At 46.0% G+C, this 21,634-nt stretch overlaps 1 protein-coding gene across 2 annotated transcripts in view; it reads right to left on the bottom strand.

The window, feature by feature from the left end:
• CLUH (clustered mitochondria homolog) overlaps positions 1-21,634 on the bottom strand; it is a 39,279-nt gene that overhangs the window by 7,356 nt on the left and 10,289 nt on the right. For both annotated transcript variants that reach the window (XM_062592464.1, XM_062592463.1), the window contains exons 2-21: positions 19,190-19,386; positions 16,925-17,096; positions 16,626-16,769; positions 16,284-16,411; positions 15,480-15,634; positions 13,892-14,017; positions 11,646-11,793; positions 10,783-10,875; positions 9,561-10,255; positions 8,097-8,314; positions 7,368-7,472; positions 6,146-6,246; positions 4,871-5,023; positions 4,086-4,148; positions 3,096-3,340; positions 2,581-2,665; positions 1,764-1,917; positions 1,080-1,219; positions 885-965; positions 274-399 (exon numbers count right to left, since the gene is read on the bottom strand). In XM_062592464.1, the coding sequence (XP_062448448.1) occupies positions 274-399; positions 885-965; positions 1,080-1,219; positions 1,764-1,917; positions 2,581-2,665; positions 3,096-3,340; positions 4,086-4,148; positions 4,871-5,023; positions 6,146-6,246; positions 7,368-7,472; positions 8,097-8,314; positions 9,561-10,255; positions 10,783-10,875; positions 11,646-11,793; positions 13,892-14,017; positions 15,480-15,634; positions 16,284-16,411; positions 16,626-16,769; positions 16,925-17,096; positions 19,190-19,386 (3,329 nt within the window). The remainder of the gene's footprint in view (positions 1-273; positions 400-884; positions 966-1,079; positions 1,220-1,763; positions 1,918-2,580; positions 2,666-3,095; positions 3,341-4,085; positions 4,149-4,870; positions 5,024-6,145; positions 6,247-7,367; positions 7,473-8,096; positions 8,315-9,560; positions 10,256-10,782; positions 10,876-11,645; positions 11,794-13,891; positions 14,018-15,479; positions 15,635-16,283; positions 16,412-16,625; positions 16,770-16,924; positions 17,097-19,189; positions 19,387-21,634) is intronic.

The raw sequence follows: 21,634 nt of genomic DNA, 5'->3' as shown, positions 1-21,634 counted from the left end.
GAAGATTAGGCTAAATTAAGAACTTCTCCCAAGGGTTACAGGACTTGCACCGGGGCACTGGAAACGTGGATTCAAGAGCTCTGGCCATAGAAGGCTGGCCTTCCTAGCTAAATAGTCATAAACTCTATTTTCCCATTTTCATAACGGTACTAACCAGTAGTAAACCCAAGGAGGATAAAGCAATGTCTATACGGACATTTTAAATAGCTCAGTGACACAGGCATTTTAAAGGCCAAGAGATTTCTTGAAGACTTTGACTCTAAGATTACTTACATCTAAGAGTGCCATTTCTGGGTGATCCTCCCCAAATACCAATAGCATGAGGTAGCGTGCACGGTACAGTAAGTTTAATGCTGTAGAGAGTTGGCTGTTTGCAAAGCAGTACAGAGCAAGGTGCATCTACAACATAAGAAACAATCAAGCATTAATGCTGCTTACCACTTTATAAAGCCAAGTGATCTCTCCATTCCACTCCCACAGTCACACAAAAAAAGATCTTCCGTTAACATGAGAAGTGATTTCAACTATTCAGAAAAGATACAAGCTGCTAGTTAATTTAGAACTCTACTAAGGTATTTATTTTCAAATATAGTATCAAAACCTATATTTCAAGCCTTTTCCTTTAACAACTATGAACCCACAAAGTCTCAAGCTTGCAGAAGCTCTTTGGCCCACATATTTTGTCCTAATAATAAAGTAGTCAACTGGGAACCAGAGACTTTCAAGAAAAAATGTGAGCTTATGATAAAAATAGAAGATTCTGGGAAGAATGTTGCAAATGAAGGAGAACTGCAGATGTTTTCTAGGTTCAGACTTTAATTAAGGCTTGCAGATGCCAGATGCATCCATGAGATACTGCTTCTCCCCCAGCACCCTGTACTTACGTATTCTTGAATTGTGTTGGGATGTTCAATACCCAGGACCCTCTCACTCATTAGCACCGCTTTCTGCTGATTACTTAAGGCCTAAACAGAACAGAAGACCCAAAGGCAAGTCATGCAGAATCCAGGCACTTGAATAAGGAAGCATGGGGGAAAGAATGGGAGGACCAAACGGAGTCCCTGTGAGCACTTGCCTACCTCTGAATAATCTCCCATGATATAGTTGAGACGAGCTAGCAGCCTCAGGCAGGCACAGATTTCTACATGCATAGCACCATACACATTGTTAAACAAGTTTAAGGCTTCATTGATGAGCTCACAGCCCTCCTTCAAGAAACCTGAACAAGGGAGAGAAAAAAAACCCACATGAAGAAAATTAGTTTTTGTTAAGCATTCACCTGAAACCTCCTGGGAAGAAAATTACTATATATATGTGTGTATATATATATATATATACACACATATATATGTGTGTGTGTGTGTGTGTGTGTGTGTATATATATATGTATGTATAAAAAAACTTAGCAGATTTTCTCTATCAAAGTGCTGAGCAACAAAGATAATTTCCCCTAACGCTACTGGAGAAATGTGTTATCTGTGCAGTGAAATCTATATCTGGCTTAAGAGAACAGCAGTAGGATATGTAGCTTTAGGTCACTGCCTTGTGTAATGTAAGGACTAAAATCTGGGAGAAAGAAATAGCTCTCCTATATCCATCCTTGCTCATAGCTGATAACTTGTATAGCAGATCTGCGGTCTTGGGGACCATATTTATCCCCTCTAGCAAGGTGGGGGGTATAATGGCAGAGGGCAGCAGGCCACCTCTGCCCTGCTCTTTCAGCAGCAGTAACCTCAAGAGGCAGGGATGTGTCAGGTTTGTACCTTGCTGAACTTTTGCTTGCCCGCTCTGGAAGAAGTGGAAAGCATCTGAGGCTTTGGGGTTTACATGCTTCACTACAGGGAAGATGTTGAGAATATCCTCTTCGGTGAAGGTGGGTTTGTGCCGGTTGTCAAAGTTGTACTCTTTCAGCAGTATCTGGAGGAACCAAAGAAACAGCTCTCACCAAGAGCAGAGGGGAAAGCAAGCTTTGCGTTCTGCTTCTGGTTTCACAGCCAAAACACCTGCTGTCACTACCTGGGGATAGCATTGGAGGAAGGTCACATACACGAGTTCACACTCCCGTGCTGGTCATGAAAGAGCACTGTAGTGCCCTGGCAAGGTCACACCAGCACTGGCACCCAGGACAGGGAGACATCATCTCACTGAACTCAGAGAGCAAGAAGACAGCAGCGTGGGAAGGAAATCAACTGTTTTTCAAATAAGGACAACTCCAGTCCTGCTGAATTCAAAGAGTTGTTTCTCTTTACATGGATGTGTACCTGTGTGTATACACATGCATGAGAGTCAGATGCAAGTTTGGTTTGTCAGACAGAACAGATACAGGAACTATATTCAGGCAGACAAATCTTCTTCCAAGGGAGATGCACAGTAAGTTACCCTCTAAGAGAACTTCACTAGAAATCTTGTCATAAGGCTAGCACCCGTATTCCAGCATTAATGCCACAGAAAGACTTTTAAGGGCGGGCACTGTTCTTCTGAAAGGCTGTACCCTGCAAAGCTGTTTAACAAACAGCACTTAACCTTCAAGCATCTCTGTACAGAACATGACGTAGAATAGAGAGAAGATATGGGTCTTACTTGGACTCCAGTTTTGAGGGAGATTTCACGAAGGAGGGTGATTTTCTGTAGATTATACACTTCAGCTGCTTGGTCAGCATTCTCACTGCAAAAGCACACACAAGGTGAACTCTTGGGCAAGTTTCTACACAACATCCTTCCTCCATGGCCTATTTGAAGCACAGGTCCCTTTACAACTAGGTGCTAACTGAAGCCAACACATAACAAACAATATCACATGGTAATGGTCTATTAAAGTTTACAGAACTGCTCATCAATACCTTCCACAAACTCTCTTTGCCTGGTTTTCCTAGCTGCATTTGCCTCATAGGTTTCATGTCATTTCAGATTTTTTTTCTATTCCCCCCTACTGCTCCTTGCCTGTTTTTTTTTTCCCCATTCTAAGCATGTAGTATCTCCTAAACAGTAAAAATTTACAAACAGAAATCAAAAAGGCAGGTCCTACTAAAGAACAATAAAAACTACAGAAGTTTGCTGAGAGTTCAAGCACAGTAAGGGTAATTTGCTCTGCTTACCATTCAAGACTAAAATCAAAGTAGTTCTTTGCTTCCGAACAAATATTCTTCCAAAGCTCCTGTGGGGTCATGCTGGCCCATGCAGTGTTATCAGCATTTCCAAGGTTCCTGTTTTTCCTTTTCTTATTCTTTTTCTTGGAGACCAGCTCATCAGCTGGAAGATGGGCAATGGGATTTGGAAAGGAGCTTAGAAAGCAATTGAGGAAGTGACTGATGGCTGCTGATAAACCCGACAGCTCCACACCCTGCAGCAAGACACTGAAATCAGTCATGGACAACACCTTCCGTCACACATGCGCTGCTCTGCCTCTGAGCCTCACGCAAACCCCATCCTACCAGAAACAGGAAAATCATCCAGGAGAGGGAGAGAGAGTAAGCAAGGTGCAGGTGTAGTGGGGGGAAGATGGGCAGACTCAATGTTTGCAAGTAGAACTAGCATAGGCAGAATTATATACATTTATATATATATGGTGCATATATCTCAATACTGATCTTCCAGTTTCATTTTGGGCCTGCTGCTCAGGACAGAAAAACTTGAGAATATAAAGCAGATTTGTCATTGACTAAAACCAGATATTTTACTATGCTATATGCATATAGGTATACAGATATGCCTATAGGAATACAGATGCACTAATGTTCACACAATAAAAGAGCTTCTTCGGAGGGTAAGAGTAATACTGTTTAAGTATTACAGGGAAGGCAAGCTGTGATTTTACTTCTAAAAGATTTAAACGTAAAGAGTGAGGATCTGGGGAAGAAAAGCATGAATTATTATTCTCTGGGAAAGCTATCTTCAAGTGGAAGCTTGTTTTTCTGTATACACAGGTCTATACCTATTCTAGTTGTAATGGGATTGTATTTCAGTTGCTAGGCAACACCCATGAACTGTCTAAAGAGAGACTAGACTCAACCAGTTACCTGTTTGAGAGAGGTTTAAAAAAGTCACTACAGAACACACAAGGCCAGAGGTTAGACTGCAGGTCATACCTGAAGGTATGTCTTGAAGATGTGTTTAGCTGATCGAGTGATCAATTCACTGATTCCTATTTTCTATCCAAGGGAACAAAGAATAGAGTCTAAGAGTCAGTCAATAACAACAATGAAAGATATACTTTGCTTCTGAAGTGGGCTTTGACCAATATTTGTAAAGGACCCATTCTGCAACCCTAGCCTATAGCACAGCATTGTACTTCATTAGACAGTACTTGTGGAGTTGGAGAAGAGCCCTTGAGCTCTCCCATGCCTGGTGATGACAGGCCACCTAGCACAGGAGGGCTCTGGTTCTGCTGGTGCCTCCCAGCATCACCTTAAGCACCCTCAGGATGAGGCACCAAGCGCTCAGCCCAAGACCATTGCCAACAGGCTCACACGTAACCCTGGCACGCTACACACAACGCTCCCCAGCTTAGTCCAAAGCCCCAGCAGGTCTTACAGGCATATGCATGGCTTGAAAAACTCAAGCTGTGTTTATCTGCTATTAAGCTTGGGAACCCCTGAAGCACTTTTACATTCCAAATGGCACTCAGACTCCCTAATGCAATGAAAGTCATTAAGGATTGGGATTGAAATTCCCTATCTACTAGAGTTCCTTTTCCCTCCTTCTCCTCTTTGAGGCTGCTTATTTTACATAGAGAAAATAACTAGCTAAAATGGAATTTTAGCTAGTTATTATATATATATATTATATATTTAGCTAGTTATTTTAGCTATACAGGACAAATGACCCCAAAGTCAGTTTTAAGTGACAGTCTGAAGTTAAGCACAATGCTTACAAAAATGTGATCCAACTGAGCACGGCCAGGAGTCTTGGTGATGAAGTTGATCACTTTGCCTAAGTAGCGCATGTTGATGCCCCGCTGGTGCATGGCCTCTGCTAAGGTAGCTCCATCCATTGGGAGCACAGTGTGATCCAGGCAGTCCTTGACCTGCAGAGAATATGCAAACCTTGGTTTACAGAGAGCAGACACAAAGGAAAGAATGCTTGTGGAACTAGCAGACTCTCTCTTCTTTAAGGACCTTACAGTCACTAACTAAAAACACACTACCAATTAGAAGGCTACAGCGTTGTACACATTTTGCTGATAAGGGGAAACAGCACTTGCATTTTAAGTTGTGTTGCAATGCTGATAAAGAGTCACTTAATGTATGTTAGGAAGTGACACCAGTTACTTTCTGATACAGACCAGGGTCAACTGCCTGCTCACAGCAGTTCTGTGCTAGTCTAACTTGTCCTCAAGCACACGCTTGCACAGCATTTTGGATTTAGAGACTGGTGTATGAAATATCTTGCAAAATAAGTCTAGCCCTTTTCTGATTCATTCCACTTGATGATTAAGGCTGAATAGTCTATCTTAAAAAAAAAAAAAAAATCTACAGAACTAGTGGATTTACAGAGGTAGAATTTAGAAAAAGGAATCCAAGTTTAGCTTCTCTAAGAACTGCTAGACTCCTTGGAGTGAAGAGCACCAGTTCTACCCTCCTAGACTAGCAGTGCCAGCTGTAATAAGCACATTAGCAGCCACTTTAGAGAACAGCTTAAGAATGGAACAGCTGATGTTTCTTATCTAGCAGGGTGAGTAAGCATCTCAAATGCTTAAGACTTACAGAGGGAATGTATAGACTAGATATGAGCAAGAACAATTTACCAGTTCACTCCAGCATTATTAGTCATCAATTGATTAAATCAGGGTCAGCTAATACAGTGAGCTGTACAGGATAGTCTTTAGGGTTGGTCTTTAGTGCTCTGAAATCTTGACAGATCTGAGAAGATCTGTCTATTGATATATATTCTTGGTTGGAGTGAGGTGGGAAAATGCTGCCATGATGTAAAATGGGAAGCAGAAAACCCCTCTTATGTTTGCATCAGAAATGCTGGCACTGTTTACTGTACTTCACCGCCTGTGCCAGAACTTCAGTTGACAGCAGGAGAATACAGACTTTGGTCTGGAGAAGGTAGCATACAACTACATCAATGCTTACTCTTCAGAGTGGCCAGACTTGAGGCAAGCTTTCAGAGAGGACATTAGTGCTGGTTGTCAGTTCCTTACCAAACCTGGAATCTGGCATGAGAGTAGGAACGCAGCAGAATCCTTCAGTAACTGCTTCTGCTCCTGCACTACTTCTTTGCTAGACTCAGGAAAACGAACACCTAAGAGCAAAAAGACAGAAAATATAAAACTCATAACTTGACAAAAACTCCCCTCACATACAGAAGTTGTGCAAGACAAGGTAGCAAGCTAAAGTGATTCTACCTCCCTGGAATCAGGGGCACTTCAAGGGCCATCTACTCTGCAGCATGCTGAATGGGAAGAACCTTACCTGTTCTGCTTTGTTAGTGGCTGTGCTGCTCTGTGCCTACTTGTTCTTAACATAGCTTTTAAAGGCACAAGTTCTGCTCTTTATCTGGTCCAATCTATCTAAGCAAAGTACTGTGTACACCACTTACAGTGCAGAGTCAACTGGCTAGACAGGAATGAGCACATTTCAGCAGATGGCTAGCAGTGCAAGTGCTAGAAGCTCAAAGCTTTTGGTTTGGCATACACAAAATTAAAATACAATTGTATGTTCTGGCAGCCAAGTCAGTGCCAAAGCACCAATCTTTACATCAGTCTTAGAGGATGGCTGGGTGTTCAAAACACATGCTCCTTCTGACATGTTTCTTCCAAGCTAAACTCACCTTTATGACCACTCCCCTGCAATTTGCATGTACATAGCCTTTGTTTGTCCCTGTAAACACTTTCAGGAGTTGTATTATATTTCCAAATGAATATAATTCATTTGGTGATTCCAGACACAAGAAGCTACATACAGTGCCCACAAATGATACGTAAATTTGAAAGGGCACTGTGACATTGATGTTGGATCCTCAGTGAAGGGCAGGGTTTGTTCTAGCAGTCATCTAATTACAACTATCATTGTTATTTACACAGAAAACATTAGGACCAAATTTGATGGCTCCCACCCCCCCCCCCGCCTCTTCTCATGTGGTCTAGCAACAGAGGAACGCATGAAAATTCTTGGCAGTGTTTTGCAGACCTCCCTGACTGTCACAGTAGGAGACAGTTTACTGACTTCATTTGGTAGTGTGAGCATTACAATCAATTATACTTCTTTCCCTCCCTCTTCTCTATTTTTGTGCTGCATGGAGAATCTTGTACAGCTAGTCAGAAGCCAGCATTATTGTTGGCTACAGAACAAGTTTTTGTCTGTAGCTCACTGGACATAGCAATCCTCTAAAGGAGGTCAAAACTCAGTTCTTTGTGCACATACCTGGTGAGAAAATATCTGGGTTAAACCGAATGTCAAATGATGCATCACTAATGGAGCCTACAGCCTTACAAGCATTCCGAATCACTTCTCTGCTTTTGGGATCCACTGGGGCATGAAGGAAAAGAGAATAAAAACAAGTGTGGATTTTAGAAAATGACAAGCCCAAGTATTAAAGAGAAAAGTTTTGTTACTAAAACCAGTAATAATGGCACTCACTGCAGAAATCCAGGGGACAATCAGTGGTAAGATATTTGGGAAGGAGGATAGATGCAGAATGCACATCTGAACAAGAGCAATACACTTACCTAGAATACCTATGCACCCTTCCCCTCAACTTCAGATGCTCAAGTCTAGGATTTTCAGAGGTGTTTAAGCATCCCCAGAGCTGCCACACTCCATTCACCATAGACCTGCATAAGTCTGACTTCCTGACTGTGGGTTGCTGACCTCCCAGGAGGCCAGCTTGCCAGTCAGGCTCTCTTTCTTCTGTCAGAGCTAATGGGTTTCCTGTATTTCAGAGCCCACTTAACCAACCTGTCTCCAGAACAGCAAGGGAGATTAGTTTCTTAGTGTGTGAACAGCTCACACAAAGGCTAAAACAATAATAATTGAAGAAGCCAGTGCTTGCCCTGTTTGACTCCCCTCAGTTTGGCTCACTTCCTATCAGCAACAGAGCCCACAAACTAGTGCAGGAGCCCTAGGCTGCTCGTGATGCAGAGGATTAAGTACCTGTTCCGTCATCAGATGCAATGGTCTCAGCAAGCTCTTTAACCTGCTCAAGTCCAGTCACATTATCATCTATTTTACCATCATCCGATTCAGACTTCTCACTTTCTGCAGTCCCGTTCTCTGGAGAGGCGCCATTTTCCAATGCACCTGAGCTTTCCTGTTTGTTGGCTTTCTGCTGCATCAGCTGCAGCGCTGCCAGCTTCATGAATAAGAGGTACCTACAGTAAAAGAAAAGAGGAATTCAGCAAAGACAAACAGCGCACACAGGAGAACCCAAGGGGAGCAACAATCCTCCAGGAGAGGAGAAACTGATAAAGTTAGGACCATCCAGTTGTCCTCTGTAAAGGCAGGACATACCCTTTATTCATGAGCTTCCCCATCTCAAAGCAGTGCACATTACTGTAACATCTGTCATTGATGACTTGAAGAGGAAAAACAAACAACCCCCCCACCCAAATCTTGATTTTTATATCCATCATACTAGGAAACTAGTCTCTTTGCAGTGGTTAAAAACTGCTTTCCACATGCAGAACCAGCAGAGAGCTCCAAAAGACTCTTGGCCCTACCGCCAGATGCGCAGGACTATGTCAAACAAAAATCAGCAGCAATTTTCCAGGAGACCTTAGCATGGGGAGGCCCAACCTCTCCCAGCCAAGGAGTAGCAGCACCCTATGGCCACACTCCTGCATGCTGCTGGCCTGGGAGCTCTCCTGCAGGGTGGTGGAGCCCACCTGCGGGCACGTGGTAGTACTCGGAAGAGCGCCTGGCTGCAGAACTGCTTGCTCAGTGGGCAGGGCTCCTCAGCCAGCAACTGCAAGACTTGTCTTCCTGAAAAGCGAAATCACACTCTGACCATCCGTAGTAGCAGAGTACCCTGCAGTCCTCCACGCAGGAAACAGGAGCATTAACATCAGCACCACACAGCTGCACTACGCTGCTTATACCGCTCCCAAAGCTCCCACTTCCTTGCCTGTACAGTGCGAGCAAGGAAGCCTATACAGCTCACCACAGAGACTGCTACAGTAGTTCCCACAGGTACTTTTTTTTTTTCCCCCAGCCTCTAGAAGAGAAATGCTGCATCCAAGAGCCTGAAAGAGGAGTACAAATCCTTCCTATATCCTAGACATCAAGAGTACAGGACATCTAAAGAAAGAAGAACTTCTAAATCTTTAGACAGGAAATTCCAAAAAAGGAAAAAAAAACACACACACACACACACACAAATAAAAGACTTGGGAGACTAAAAAAGCAAAACCATCTCTTTCCCCAGCTCCCTGCAACTGTCAGAATCCCCACTGTTCTAAACTCTCAGTCATTAAGTTTCTATAATTGCACCTGCAGGGCCAAGGGCATTAGCTGTACTATTCTAGGAGCTCTGTGGCAATGTCCCTGGGAGAAGGCAGTGTGGTCCTGACTTGGATGGTTACCAGCATGCACATGGAAGAAAAGGGGAGCTCAGCTCACCTGTGTTCTACAAAAGCATCAACAAGCTCTTGCCGCAGACAGCAAAGCTTGTGCCTGTGCTGCTTGGGGAACCCCATTTTCTTACATTCTTCTGGCATTTCCTCCCCTTCAACAGGCAGGAAGTTCAGATCTGGAGGGAAAGTGCGGAGCAGGTCCAGGATATAGTGACGTCCATCATTGCCAATGATGCCTTTGCACTCCACTGAGGAGCACAGCTCCACCTCCTCATTCTTGTCATTCAGGACTTTGTGCTTCTGAATCTTAAGTGGCCTGCTGGTCTTCTCCAGCAGCTCCAGGTACTTGGGGTGTGAGACAACTGTCTTGCCAAAGTCTATTGACCCATAGATGACACTCTGCTCCTGCTCCCGTTCCAAGATCCCAGGAATAATAGACTGAGCTGTCACCCTGTAACCTCTGTAATCCACTACTACAGTCCCCAGTGTGTACAGCCCTTCTACATCCACAGCATTGTAGGTCCGCACACCATTGAGGTCATTAGTAGGAGCTACGTAAGCAGCAACATCTCCTCCAAAGTCCTTGTAGTGGTCACGGACGTCAAAACCCAGGCTGAAAAAGATGTTATTCCAAATGAACATTTGCATCTTTGTCTCCTCACTGGGGTTGATAGCCATGACGTTACCATCAATGACAGCCATGGCACCTCTCGTTGCTGCGGCAGTGAAGTCACTGTGAACCTGCAGGTAGGGGAAGAGAAAGCTGGGTAAGGAAGGGCTCATATCCTCCCAGCACTCTGCTCTCACAGACTCCCAGCTCTCTGCAATCTTCTTCACTCCTCACCTTCTAATGGCCCTCCAGCAGGCAGGTAGGTCACCTGGCTTTTGTAAGCCTGACTAGTAGCCCATACATACTCCAGAACCCAGAACATTAAGGACCACCATAGCTCTGTCTCATTAACTTCCTACAGAAGAAGGTCTAGGCTTATGCATGTCCATCCTTCCCCTGTTCCTTCCACCCACCCAAAGGAGGGCTGGATCAAACAACAACACAGGACTAAGAGGAGTCTGCCTGATGGTTAGCAGGGAGGTATGGGTCAAGTGCAACTCTTCTCCAAGAAGCTGACAGCAGAAGGCAGACATGCAAGGCCCCTTAGTCAGAGAACCTCTTCTTGCAATTTAAGAGTAAGATCAGGCAAAGAGTCCAGCAATGATATGGACAGCAGAGATGGAGTTAAGTAAAAGCTGCCTGCACATCCCCAAATTACCTTGAAAATAGCTCGTTCTCTCAGTAGCCTCTCTGGCAGGTTCTTGCGAGGTAGCTCTCGTGTAGTCTGCAGCTCCTCATTCCAGTCTCTGGTCTGAAAGAGTCAAAGCCTTGTGGGAAGAACGCTTTGTGTAGGCAGGGGCTGGGAAATCAGCGTTTTCTGATTTACAAGGCAGTTTGAGAGAAGGGAACGCTAGGGGGAATTTTAGGCTGACATGACATTCAGAGGAAGTGAACTAACAGCAGGAGCAGTCAGTGAGTGGTGTTTATTCAGTGGTAATTTGGGATATATTTTACATTGGTCCAAGCCACACAGTACAGTTTCACTGAAATACCAGATCGACCACTTTGGAGTAATATGGTGCAGATTTCACTGGCCAGCACACTGTGATGTGATCACACCACAGACAGACAACCACCCATGTGCAGCTTTTACAGACAACTCACGTGCAGCCTTTGCAGGCCTGCACTACTCCAAGGCTTGGAAGATTTCATGCTATGAGGCTGCAAATTTGAAACTGCTTGTTTAAAAACAGAGCTAGCCATTCCTGGACTGACAGGTGCTTTGCTTTCTGTGCAGTTCAGTGGCCCAAGTCAGGTGTTTGGAGCAGGGATACAAGACTTGCAGATATTTGTGCAAAAATTGCTCTTCAGACCTTTGTATGTACTCAGGAAAGTTACACCTAGCAGCATAGCCCTCTGCAGTTCAAGGATACAGTTAAGAATGAGTTCAACTCATTTTCACTGAACTCATGCAAGTTCTCCCTTCCACAAATACCAGAGCTCTACTTGCTGATAAAAGTTAATAAGCGCTATCTTTTGCACTGGGAGCCATCACCAGCTTTCTCAAAGTAAGACGGATACCTGTCCAGGTATGTGCTCTTCATAGCCCAGCCTAGAAGTATAAGCATCTTCTGCCCGGACACAATCCATAGCATGTTCTGCTTGTGGAGCCGTCCAGCTGTACACTTGGAAAGGAGTGGCTATCCTTTCAAAAGGGTGTCTCTGAACCCTAATTTGGAAATGAAAACAATTAGGCATTTTCCACCAAAGGAAGATTTCTTTCATTCCAGCAGAGTCGTTCTCCCCCCTCCCCCGCAACATTAGTTTCTAACAAACAGCAAAATAAGATTGGGTCTCACAGGCAGCACAATGAACTTTCATTTGACAGCCTCTATGGCTGATCGGGATTGGTAGCATTTCTCAACAGCAGTCCGGAGAATCAACTGGGTTCTCCCTGCTCCCTCCTCTTCAATTTAATCTCAGTTCTGGAGATCCTCATAACGCTCTCCATTTGCCACAAAACAAGTGTGGAGGCAAGGGGGCACCACTCCCAGCTGGCCACCTGTATCAGGCTCGCCCTCAGCTTTCACTCTGGCCCCTAAGGGTTATAGTATAAAATATAAGCTTATAGCACACACCCACTAATAAAGCGAAAAGCAAGCTTCACCTAACGGCCTTTTATGTAGTCAGTCTGCTCTCAGCAGGTGCTGGAGACTCATCTGTATTTACTTCTGGCCCCAAAAGCAATACAGTATAATCATTTTTTAAATGGCCAGACAGTCACAGCAGTGGTTTGGAGGCCAGTGCTAATTTCCAGCCCTTGTATAGTGTCACTTTCAAGTACTTAATGAGACCAGAAGCAGGATTCTTGAAAGCCAGACAATGTGCCTGTCAATTTATATCCTGCTGGGCCTAGACAGTTCATTAAATGGACTCTAAAGAATGACAGGTTTTGCACAGGACCCACTGTTCTGGAGTAGAATAAACAGTCCCTGCAGCAAGGACAGGAGAATAAAACAAATCATTGTTATTTTTATTATTATAGGAGCTAGAGGAAATTAGAGAAAAATGTACATGCACATATTTAGAATAATTATTTTAAATAATATACAAAATAAAATAATCAGAAAAAGTAGCACAGGAATTTTGTATGTTTCAGTCTTTATTCTTTTGTATTCAAGGACAGAGTAACTACTGATGAGGTTATCAACCCATTTACTGTAGCAGCACATGGCCTTGTTTCACATTAACCCTTTGCTGCCTGGCTAGCTAGAAAATCATCAAGTCTCCTACACAAGGTGTGTAGCCAGCACAGACTTGGTGAGGAGACCCACATCTCAGGAGTCTGGCAACACACCAGCCTTTTCTCATTTATGATAACTGCCGTCGAGCAGCTCACCCTGGGAGTGGATTAAACTAGCAACAAAAAAAAAAAAAAAAAAAAAAAAAAAAAAAAAAAAAAGGAGGAAGGGAAAAAATAAAAAAGAAAGAAAAAAAGCTTTTACTGAGCAAGATCATCTACACAGGGGGTTTCCCATGGCATAGTTAGTCTGCTATAGATTCACATCTGACTTTTGTTTTTGAAATCTCTCCCATGTGGGAGACTTATTAACATGGACTAAGAGGTCCATTTGCAGAACTGACACAGTGGCTGCACTGCAGACTTGTACTACCTTATTTTACAAGCTTCCCTGTGCAGACAAACCCTCGAGAAGTTAAAAGCCTTCTCTCCTGCTGTGTAAAGAGCTCCCCATGTTCAGCTTCTCAGCAGTGCAGAGGCAGAGTCTAGCACTCCAGCTGAGTCCCACAGCTGATACCACTGCAACAACAGAAAGCTGTTGTCCCCCACCCTTCACTTTAGGCAAAGCCTCACTTTAGGCAGAGCTGAAATCTGTAAATCTGCATGTTCTAAGCACGAGTCATCCAGGAGTTATAGCCAAGAGAAAACGTCAGGTGGATAAGGATCAGGGCTCTGGGGATCCATCTGCCTTTCTGTTACCACTGTACTGAATAAGAATGGACAAGTCATTTTGATTCCAACAGCTCCGTATTTCAAACAAGGAAAAGCCAACTACACCAGGGTGCTGCCAAGGGATTTAGTCAAATATTTGGTGGTCCTTGCTTCCTAGACTCATACGTTCCACCAACCATCCCACCACTGTATGGTATCAGAGAAAGAAGGCATTGCAATCCTTGCTACATGGAAGTGGCATCCAGTTCCCACAGAGCCAGCCAAATGTTTCAGTCTCACCAAGCAACTTAACCATCAGATTACCCAAGCAACATAAAGCTACCTAAAGCAACCAGAGAGGAAGAAGTGCTAATACCGTTTCTTCTGCAGAGCAGAAAAGTTTTTTTTGAAGGTAGGGCTGATCTGGTTAAGTAGTTCCACCAAGGAATGACTGAGGAAACTGGGATTTGCAGGTTTAGGATTGAAGTTGTATGCAGTAGACCTGAAAACAAATAAATAAATACTGTTGTCGCAGGTAAGACTTGTACCACATTCCTACAGTGTAGGAAGCGTGAGGGCTTTTCATTTATGCACCACATGAAAGGCCTGCAGAACACACCCTTGTCTGCAAAATGGAGACCAAGTGGCACATGGGCAGATGGGCTGCAAGGGCCCCCTCCAGTCTCTCCAACTAAGACAGGGCTTACAGTAACCCTGTGCCTGGGCCCTGACAGGCTGGACAGCAAGTCTGATTTAGACTCTTCATCCACCACCGTTTAAAAGGAGGCTTTTATTTTTATAGCTAGGAAGGACTGATTTCACAAGAGAGAGCTTTCCAGACACACCTACAGAACCTCAGCTTAACAGAGAACCCAGTTATACCAAACAGTAAATGCCCTCTTCAGCACCCCAGCAAGCAGACTTGACGCCTAAGCAGTTGACCTGCCAGGACCATGTGAACAGTCCCCTCTAAGTCATGGGTCACATTTCGCTAAACTAACAAGACCGTTTGTTTCATGCTCTGATTGTGCCACTTGCTTTCCAGGAACCTGCGCTCAGTAATGTGTATCCTTAAAACCATTACTCTCCTTCAAGTAAAATCATTACTCAGTTCTGCAGATCTGGTAGGAAATCATGGACAACAAAAACAGATTCTTTTTCAATTATTTCTTCCACAAGCTGGTTTAACACAGAGCACTTCTCCTTCGTAATGGAAAGGAAGGAAGAGATGCGCTTAATTTTTACATTCTTCTATATTTTAAGCTCTCCTTCTCCTCAGGGAGCATCATTCTCCTTCCGTGAATTACAACCTTATATCATCTCAAACCTGCAGTTATACTTACCCTGGCAATTACCTGGATTGCAGAATCATGACCACCAGAGGTATTTCTGAACTGATGGTTGCTCAGAGCTGAGTGTACAGCAAGGCTTTTGCTCTACACTTGTCTCTTCAACCTACCCTCAATTCAGCAGACTTCTTTAATAAACTGTTGGGCTGGATAGACCCTGCACCTCTTTCAATACAGCCACTTTTACTTTCACAAGTATAATACAGGCACTTTAGCAATCCTTCATAGTCACCATAAAAAGAGATTGCTAGTCAGATCTATGCCCCAGCTAGGAAGTTCTGCCAGGCTGTGCTCTTGTTTTAGGGCAAAATAAGTTATTTGCAATGGCCAGGAAGGAATTTCCCTCCCAACCCAAAATGCTTTAATTAGCTGACAATATTATGGGAAGTTGCAACTTCCCTAAAGCATCAGCCATTTACCCACTGTGGAAGAGTGGTACCAGGCATAACTGAACAGCCCAATCCAGTATAACAACTCCTACAAACGCATGTGAGTAGTGAATTTTAATAGGCTATTTTCCACAAAAAAAGAAGAGACACCAAAATGCGTTCATTTGCAGTTGGCTAATGCAAGCTTACTTGCTGCAGGACAGGACAAGGAGTCTTATTTACTCACTGATTCAAGTAAAATCCTCTAGTGGACGCAGTGATACTGACATGCCGATCCTCCACTGTGATGACATATAAATACATGAGGTCTCCATGCATCTTCCGGTTACCAGGTGGAGGGTTCCAGCCACTCATCGTCAATACCTTTAGGCACTGCAAAGGCTATGAAAGAATACAACAGAAGTGATTCCTATCAGTGGGAATTAATTCCCCGAGTGACAAAGTCATCTGATGTGCAAACTAGAATCCTTTTACCTGCTGCCCTTGCTTGGTCCAGGAACAGAGCTTATGAGAAAATTGGTCTTAAGAACACAGCTGTCCTCAAGCCATTTGCAGTGTAGTGTTTTGCCTTAATTTGCTACCTCTCACACCGTAAGACACAGAAAAACAGACACCTTAGGCCTTTGTGTTGCACAAGGCACAGATTTCTGGATGTACTGGTTTTTAAATAGCAGCTTCTAAAGATGATTCTGGAAACCAAGTGGGAGCATATGGTAAATCTAAGAGAAATTACAGTGATCTGCAGATCCCATCTCCCAAACTTTGCAGAGAACAACAGTTCTCCCTTCCCTGCTACCCATCCCAGCAGGGCAGGCCATTTTATTATGCTCTCCAGGTGTCCAGGCTCAGTGTCCACTGTTTTGCACACAAGTTCTTGGACTTTATTCTTTTGGTTAAGCTGTGCTATTCCAGCACTCATTAAGCATCAAGCAGAGCAAATCCCAAAGTCCAATGCAGCTTTCAATCCCTGAACACCACTCTGCTGCAAGGAATGTGCTGATAGCTGATTAATGACACAGGAAAACTCTACCTTCCAGTCTCTGTTCTGGGGCTGAAGGGCACACAGGGGTCTCTCTTTGCTACCTGGCAGGATATGTTCGGGAGGGGTGCAGTCAATTTGTTCCATTTCTGTACCCTTCTTCTTTCGTTTTCCACTGTCTAGAACAAAAACAGATAGAAAGTTAGTGCTGAAGAACACAGGCCTACTCAATCCCCCTCAGTTACTCAAGCCAGAATGCAGAAGTGCTCAGAGTGTTTCTCTGCGCTTCTGAGCAATGTGGGACAGCGGATGGTTATGATGCATTTTAATGAAGCAAGGAGTAAGGGTTAGTGAAAACATTCACCATGTTGGAGAAGCCGTTCGGCTCCATACCTCCCAGGTCTCCTTCAGTGAAAACACTCAGGAATGACAGTGAATTACAGTCCACACCATTGAAAGCATCTGATGGGTCAAGACTCTTCAGAAGGTCTCGAATGTGACGCACATGTATCCTGGCTTCTCGCACTGTGTATGGCTCTGATGAGCAGAAACAGAGGAAAGAAACTGCAGTTACACGATTGCTTACTCCTTTGGCACGTGGGTCTCAAAAAGGGGAACAGGCTGCAAGGTGGCCAAAAACAGTCCCTACAAAAACCCTCATTCATTCCCTCCTGAAGCTTCAAGGAACTTGCCTTCCACTACTTTCAGCAATGAGCCTTCCTGCAGTCCTTCAATGGTTTTTAGCTCAGCAAAATTATCAAGGACATTGCCATCCAGCTGCAGAGAGAAGCAAGTCCGGTGGCAGGTATCTTCTCGGTCCATCAAAACTTGGTGGATCTCTTGTACCATTTCTTGAGGAGACACCTTAGGAAAGAACAACCCAGTCAGTTATTCTCAGCCAACTTATTCTCCAGCACACACCTAAAGAAGATCCAGCACAGGGACACAAATCCACTAGAGATATCTGTTCTCCTAGTAACACTGCAACATGTCAGCAAACTTGAGGGTAGTAGGCATGGAAGGCTACCCCAGAGCACATGCAAAAATTCCTCCTGCGTAGTCTTGCCAAATTTTTCCCCTCTGTGCAGAATCAAACACCTCTTGTACCTCTTCGAGCTTGGAAAGGCAAACCCTAGCTCTTCCTCCTAAGACAACTATTCCTGTCCCCCCCCAGGAGGGTATTCCCACCTCTCCTGCATGGGTCACCCACCTTGGCTACAACCCACAGGACTCAGCACCCACAGGCATCACAGCCTTGTGCTGCATTAAACACAGGCATAGGGCAGGGATGGCAAGAGGGCAGCAAAGGAGCAGGAGAAAGGAGAAAAACAGTGACTCTCGCCTTATCCATCCATGTTGTGCATTTGTGGTGACGTTTTGAATGATGTAAGTGGAAAACAGATCATCTCCTCTACTCATTCTGCACCGAGACCCACAGCGTGGTGTGGCACATCTATGCCACACCTCTAGGGAACACAGCCCGCAAGCACGTGGCTTGTGGGATGCGAGGAACAACCCTGACTTGTGCACCAGGGCTGCTCTTGTACCTGCCTGCTTTGGCTCCAGCACAACTGACACTGTTCTCAAGCTATGAAAATTTGGGGTAGTTTACATAAGCTGCTGTAAACAATACGGCCTGCTATTATTAGCCTATTAAAACTAAAAGCCAATGGGATTTAAAGGGGAAAAAGAAGCTGGGCTGAGAAACAGCTTGTTCCACAGGGGATGTAGTTTCACTGGATTTTCTGCTGGTCATGGGAAGATAAGACTTCCCACTGGGTTTAGACTCACAAGACTCCTCCCCCCCAAACTAAAGGTGCTTCATCCAAAGAGTTTTCAGTGAAGTATCAAGCTAAAGCAGCATTGGCTAGGCACATCAAAGCCCATCCTGATCTGGTGGTGCATCGCTGTCAACATGACACACACACACACACGCACAGTGTTCAGCAGAGCTCTCTGCGTAGAGGAGAAAGTGAAGACTGCATCATTCACGGGACTGCCAAGCAGATGCTCGAGCTCCCTGAGCCTCTGCTAGCATGTCACTGTCAGGCGCAGATCAGTCCGAAGAAGCATCATACCAAAACCTTTGGGCAAGCAAAAGGTCTTCCTTTCCAGAGAGGAAGGCCCAGAGGTTACGCATTCTCATCCCTCCTTTAGGAGGGCCCAGAAGCAGGAAGGCCATTTCCTCAGTACTCCGCTCCTTGCCCGACACCCTCGGAGATGGGGCAAGGGGGCAGCTACACCTCATTTGACCCACCTGCTCTCCCTTCACGCCCAGGATCTGGAGCAAAAGACCCTCCCCTGCCCTTGCAAATCCTGCACTGGCCTGTGCCAGAGCGGCATTTTTGCTCATGCCTCCTCCTCTTTCCTTTTGCCATAAAAGCCTCTGGCTAGGGAGCTTCTCTCCTGCACCTTCTACACTTTGTTGCCTCCTTCCCCACTTAACCCCATTTGAAAGTGGACAAGTCAAGGAACCAGAAGTATCCTGAAGACATTGACCAGGCTGCAGTTACATGGAAAGGGACTTCCTGCAAGCCTCCTCTGATCCTTGTCCCCTCCCCGTTAGCTGAAGGAAAGCACTGCGTTAGTGCATTGGTTCAAATGCTTCCCACCAGCGGCATACACCAGTGCTGCCAGACCTCAGGAGAGGCCTGGCACAACCTCACCAGTGCCTCTCCCCAGTCCTCCTCACCCAGCGCTGAGCAGAGGCCCTGGCACCGCTCCTTCCTGCCTCCCCCACCCGGGGCTGGGTAGCGCTCAGCATCTCTCCTGCCTGCAGGAGTCCCCGGGGTTAGCTGGCTAGTGCAGCCAGCGCTAGCCGAGGACACGCTCCCCACGCCAGGCCACGCGTGCGGCACGTGCCAGCCCGGCACCCTTTCGCGCCTGCCCTGCTCGGCACTGCCTCCTCTCCTCGCCCCTGCCAGCCGCTATTTCTCCGTCCCTTGGAAGGCAGGTACCTGGAGGGAAAAGGGCTCTATCCCGGGCGCGCAGATCTTGACGGTAAATCCTGTGTCCTGTATGACAATGACCTCCTGGTCGTTCCCATCTTCCCCCGGCTCAGCCTCCTCGTGGCCGTTCTGCCGCGCGTCCTTGTCGCCCTTGAGGCTCTCGTGCGGGCCGCTGCCATTCATGAGTGCCACGCCAGACGAGTGCTCTGGGGGAGAAGAGGGGGATTTAGGTAAGGTCTGAGCAAACAGCCAATCCTCTCCAAGCAAGCTAAGGACACAGTCTGCAATTAAATCTCTGTCCTCTGGCCAACCCAGCCAGACAGTCAAGGGTTAAAATACAGCAAAACTTTAGCCTGCTCTCCCTTCCCCTCACAGCATAATTAACAGGCTCGCACTTGCCTGGGGGGGGGGGATCTTCCATAACCGAGAGGAGGGAATGAAAGCAGAAGGATGGGTCAGCATACAATACATTCAATCCAGTCTTAACCTTCTTAATTAAAAGAAATGGGTGTGTGGTGCTTTGTGGCCTGGAGGCAGCTGTAACCTCTGCACCAACATGTTACAGGGCTTCCAGCACACCTCCTGCTACGCTACTGCTCAGCCAGAGAAGAGGGAGGGGAAAGGACAGCAGTTGCACCGCTGAGCTGCAAATCACGCAGGAGCCAGGTTACTTCACAGAAACACAAACAGCTCCCACACCCCTGCACGCATCAGGCCACCCTCTGCATTTTCAAAATACTCTGTAGGGAAACCAAGGTGCCAGGGTGAGGCTCGGCCTCAGCAATTTCTTTTAAGAAAAAAGTGACGACATGTTAGGTGCTCATTTAGACAGAAACGTCATGGGGAGAGGAAGATCTTTGCGCCTACTTCATGCTTTGGCAATGGTTTGTTTTCCTTGCCTCTAAAGCAGACACTGCCAGAGAACAGATCAGACAGGAAGCTGCAGGTCTCCTAAAGCTGCTGAAACCACCAACACAGGCCCCACTGAAAGAGGATCTATTACAGCATTGGCCAGAGGTGCTACAGCTGGAATAGCAGAAACAGCCATTAACTACCCACTTGCAGAGAGGGAATAGGGAAGCCAACAGCAAACCTGCTTCAAAGACAACTGTCAAGGTTGTCTTTGGAGCAGCAGGTAAACAGAGCTACTGGAACCAGCCTCTGATGCTTTTAGTATCTCGGCAGCCACCGCTCATGTTCACTGTCACCTCGCATACGTCTCTAACGTGAGCTGTTCATTTTTTTTTTGACAGATGAAAGCGTGGGCAAGCCAGGCTAGAGCACTTGGCTACGGCTCTAACAAGCTCCAGCCATACTGGAAAGGAGGAAAAGCATCATGCAAGAATGCCTCAAGAGATCACGTTTTCAGAAAAACATTGTATCCCCCGAGGCCTGAGGAGAGCCCCTAGTTACACCCGCACAGCCAGCAGAGCCAGAGCTCCTTCTGACAGCCTGGGACACACGCGGAAGAGAAAAACTACAGCCAGAAATGCAACATCTGAGGCTGTTAGTCTTGTAGACACGACTAGCCCTTCCCTTGCATTAGCTCCAGGCTCCCGAGTTAGGTTTGGTCCAGCCCCTGCCCACACAGGGCAGTACAAACAGGGCAGGATCGCTGAACTTTTGCTCCTCCTGCAGCAGCCAAAAAGGAGAGGCAGAATTTGGCCCTAGGCATAAAGCCACAAGGGAGGGTGTAGCACGGACCAGAAACGTAGCACCCCAGTGTCAACTGCTGCAGCAGTAGATGCCCTAGGGCAGAACAGGAACAAGCACGGCTAGAGCGGCAGTGATACTACCCAGCACCCCAGGTGCCACCTGTCCGTGACCACGGACCCTTCCTGACCGCATTACGCAGACTCTTACTGCCAGCTGAGAAGCTGAAGTAGCAGCTCACGAGATGTGCTAGCTCCTGTCCCCGTGCTCTTATTCCCAGCCATGCCACCTTGCACAACGCTCTGGGCACATGACCCGAGGGACACAGAAGCAACACCTCCAGGTCCCCTTACACCACAAGGTCCAGCTCCAGCCAGCAGTCTTCGGTTCAGGCTGAGGAAGAATGGCCATCCAGCAGGTTTAAAGCCAGCAATGTTTTTTTGAACAGGGACATTTCAGCAGAAACAGCATGCTTTGTTTCAACCCCCAATTCACAGCAACGCAAGTGAGCTGCCTGGAGGACACGCTGCCTGCTCAGTGCTGACTCACTGCATACGCTCTCCCTGCTGCAAAGCAGGGTTTTACCTGCCTGCTCTTAAAGTGGGTCACTGATTTTTACTGCTGTGCTGCAGCAGCACCAGGAGGCGGGCTGCGAGCAGGAGCAGGGCCGGCCTTCCCACCGGCCTCCGGCAAAGACACCGGAAACGGCATCAGGGTAAAGCGTCAGTCTCCCAATTTCAGCAGGTTCCAGATGGCAGAAAGAGCAAAAAAGAAACCTGAAAGGTATCTGCAAAGATTTTT

The sequence above is a fragment of the Rhea pennata genome, chromosome 20, assembly GCF_028389875.1.
Source record: "Rhea pennata isolate bPtePen1 chromosome 20, bPtePen1.pri, whole genome shotgun sequence".
NCBI classification, from domain to species: domain Eukaryota; kingdom Metazoa; phylum Chordata; class Aves; order Rheiformes; family Rheidae; genus Rhea; species Rhea pennata.
This window is presented reverse-complemented; position numbering and strand designations above follow the sequence as displayed.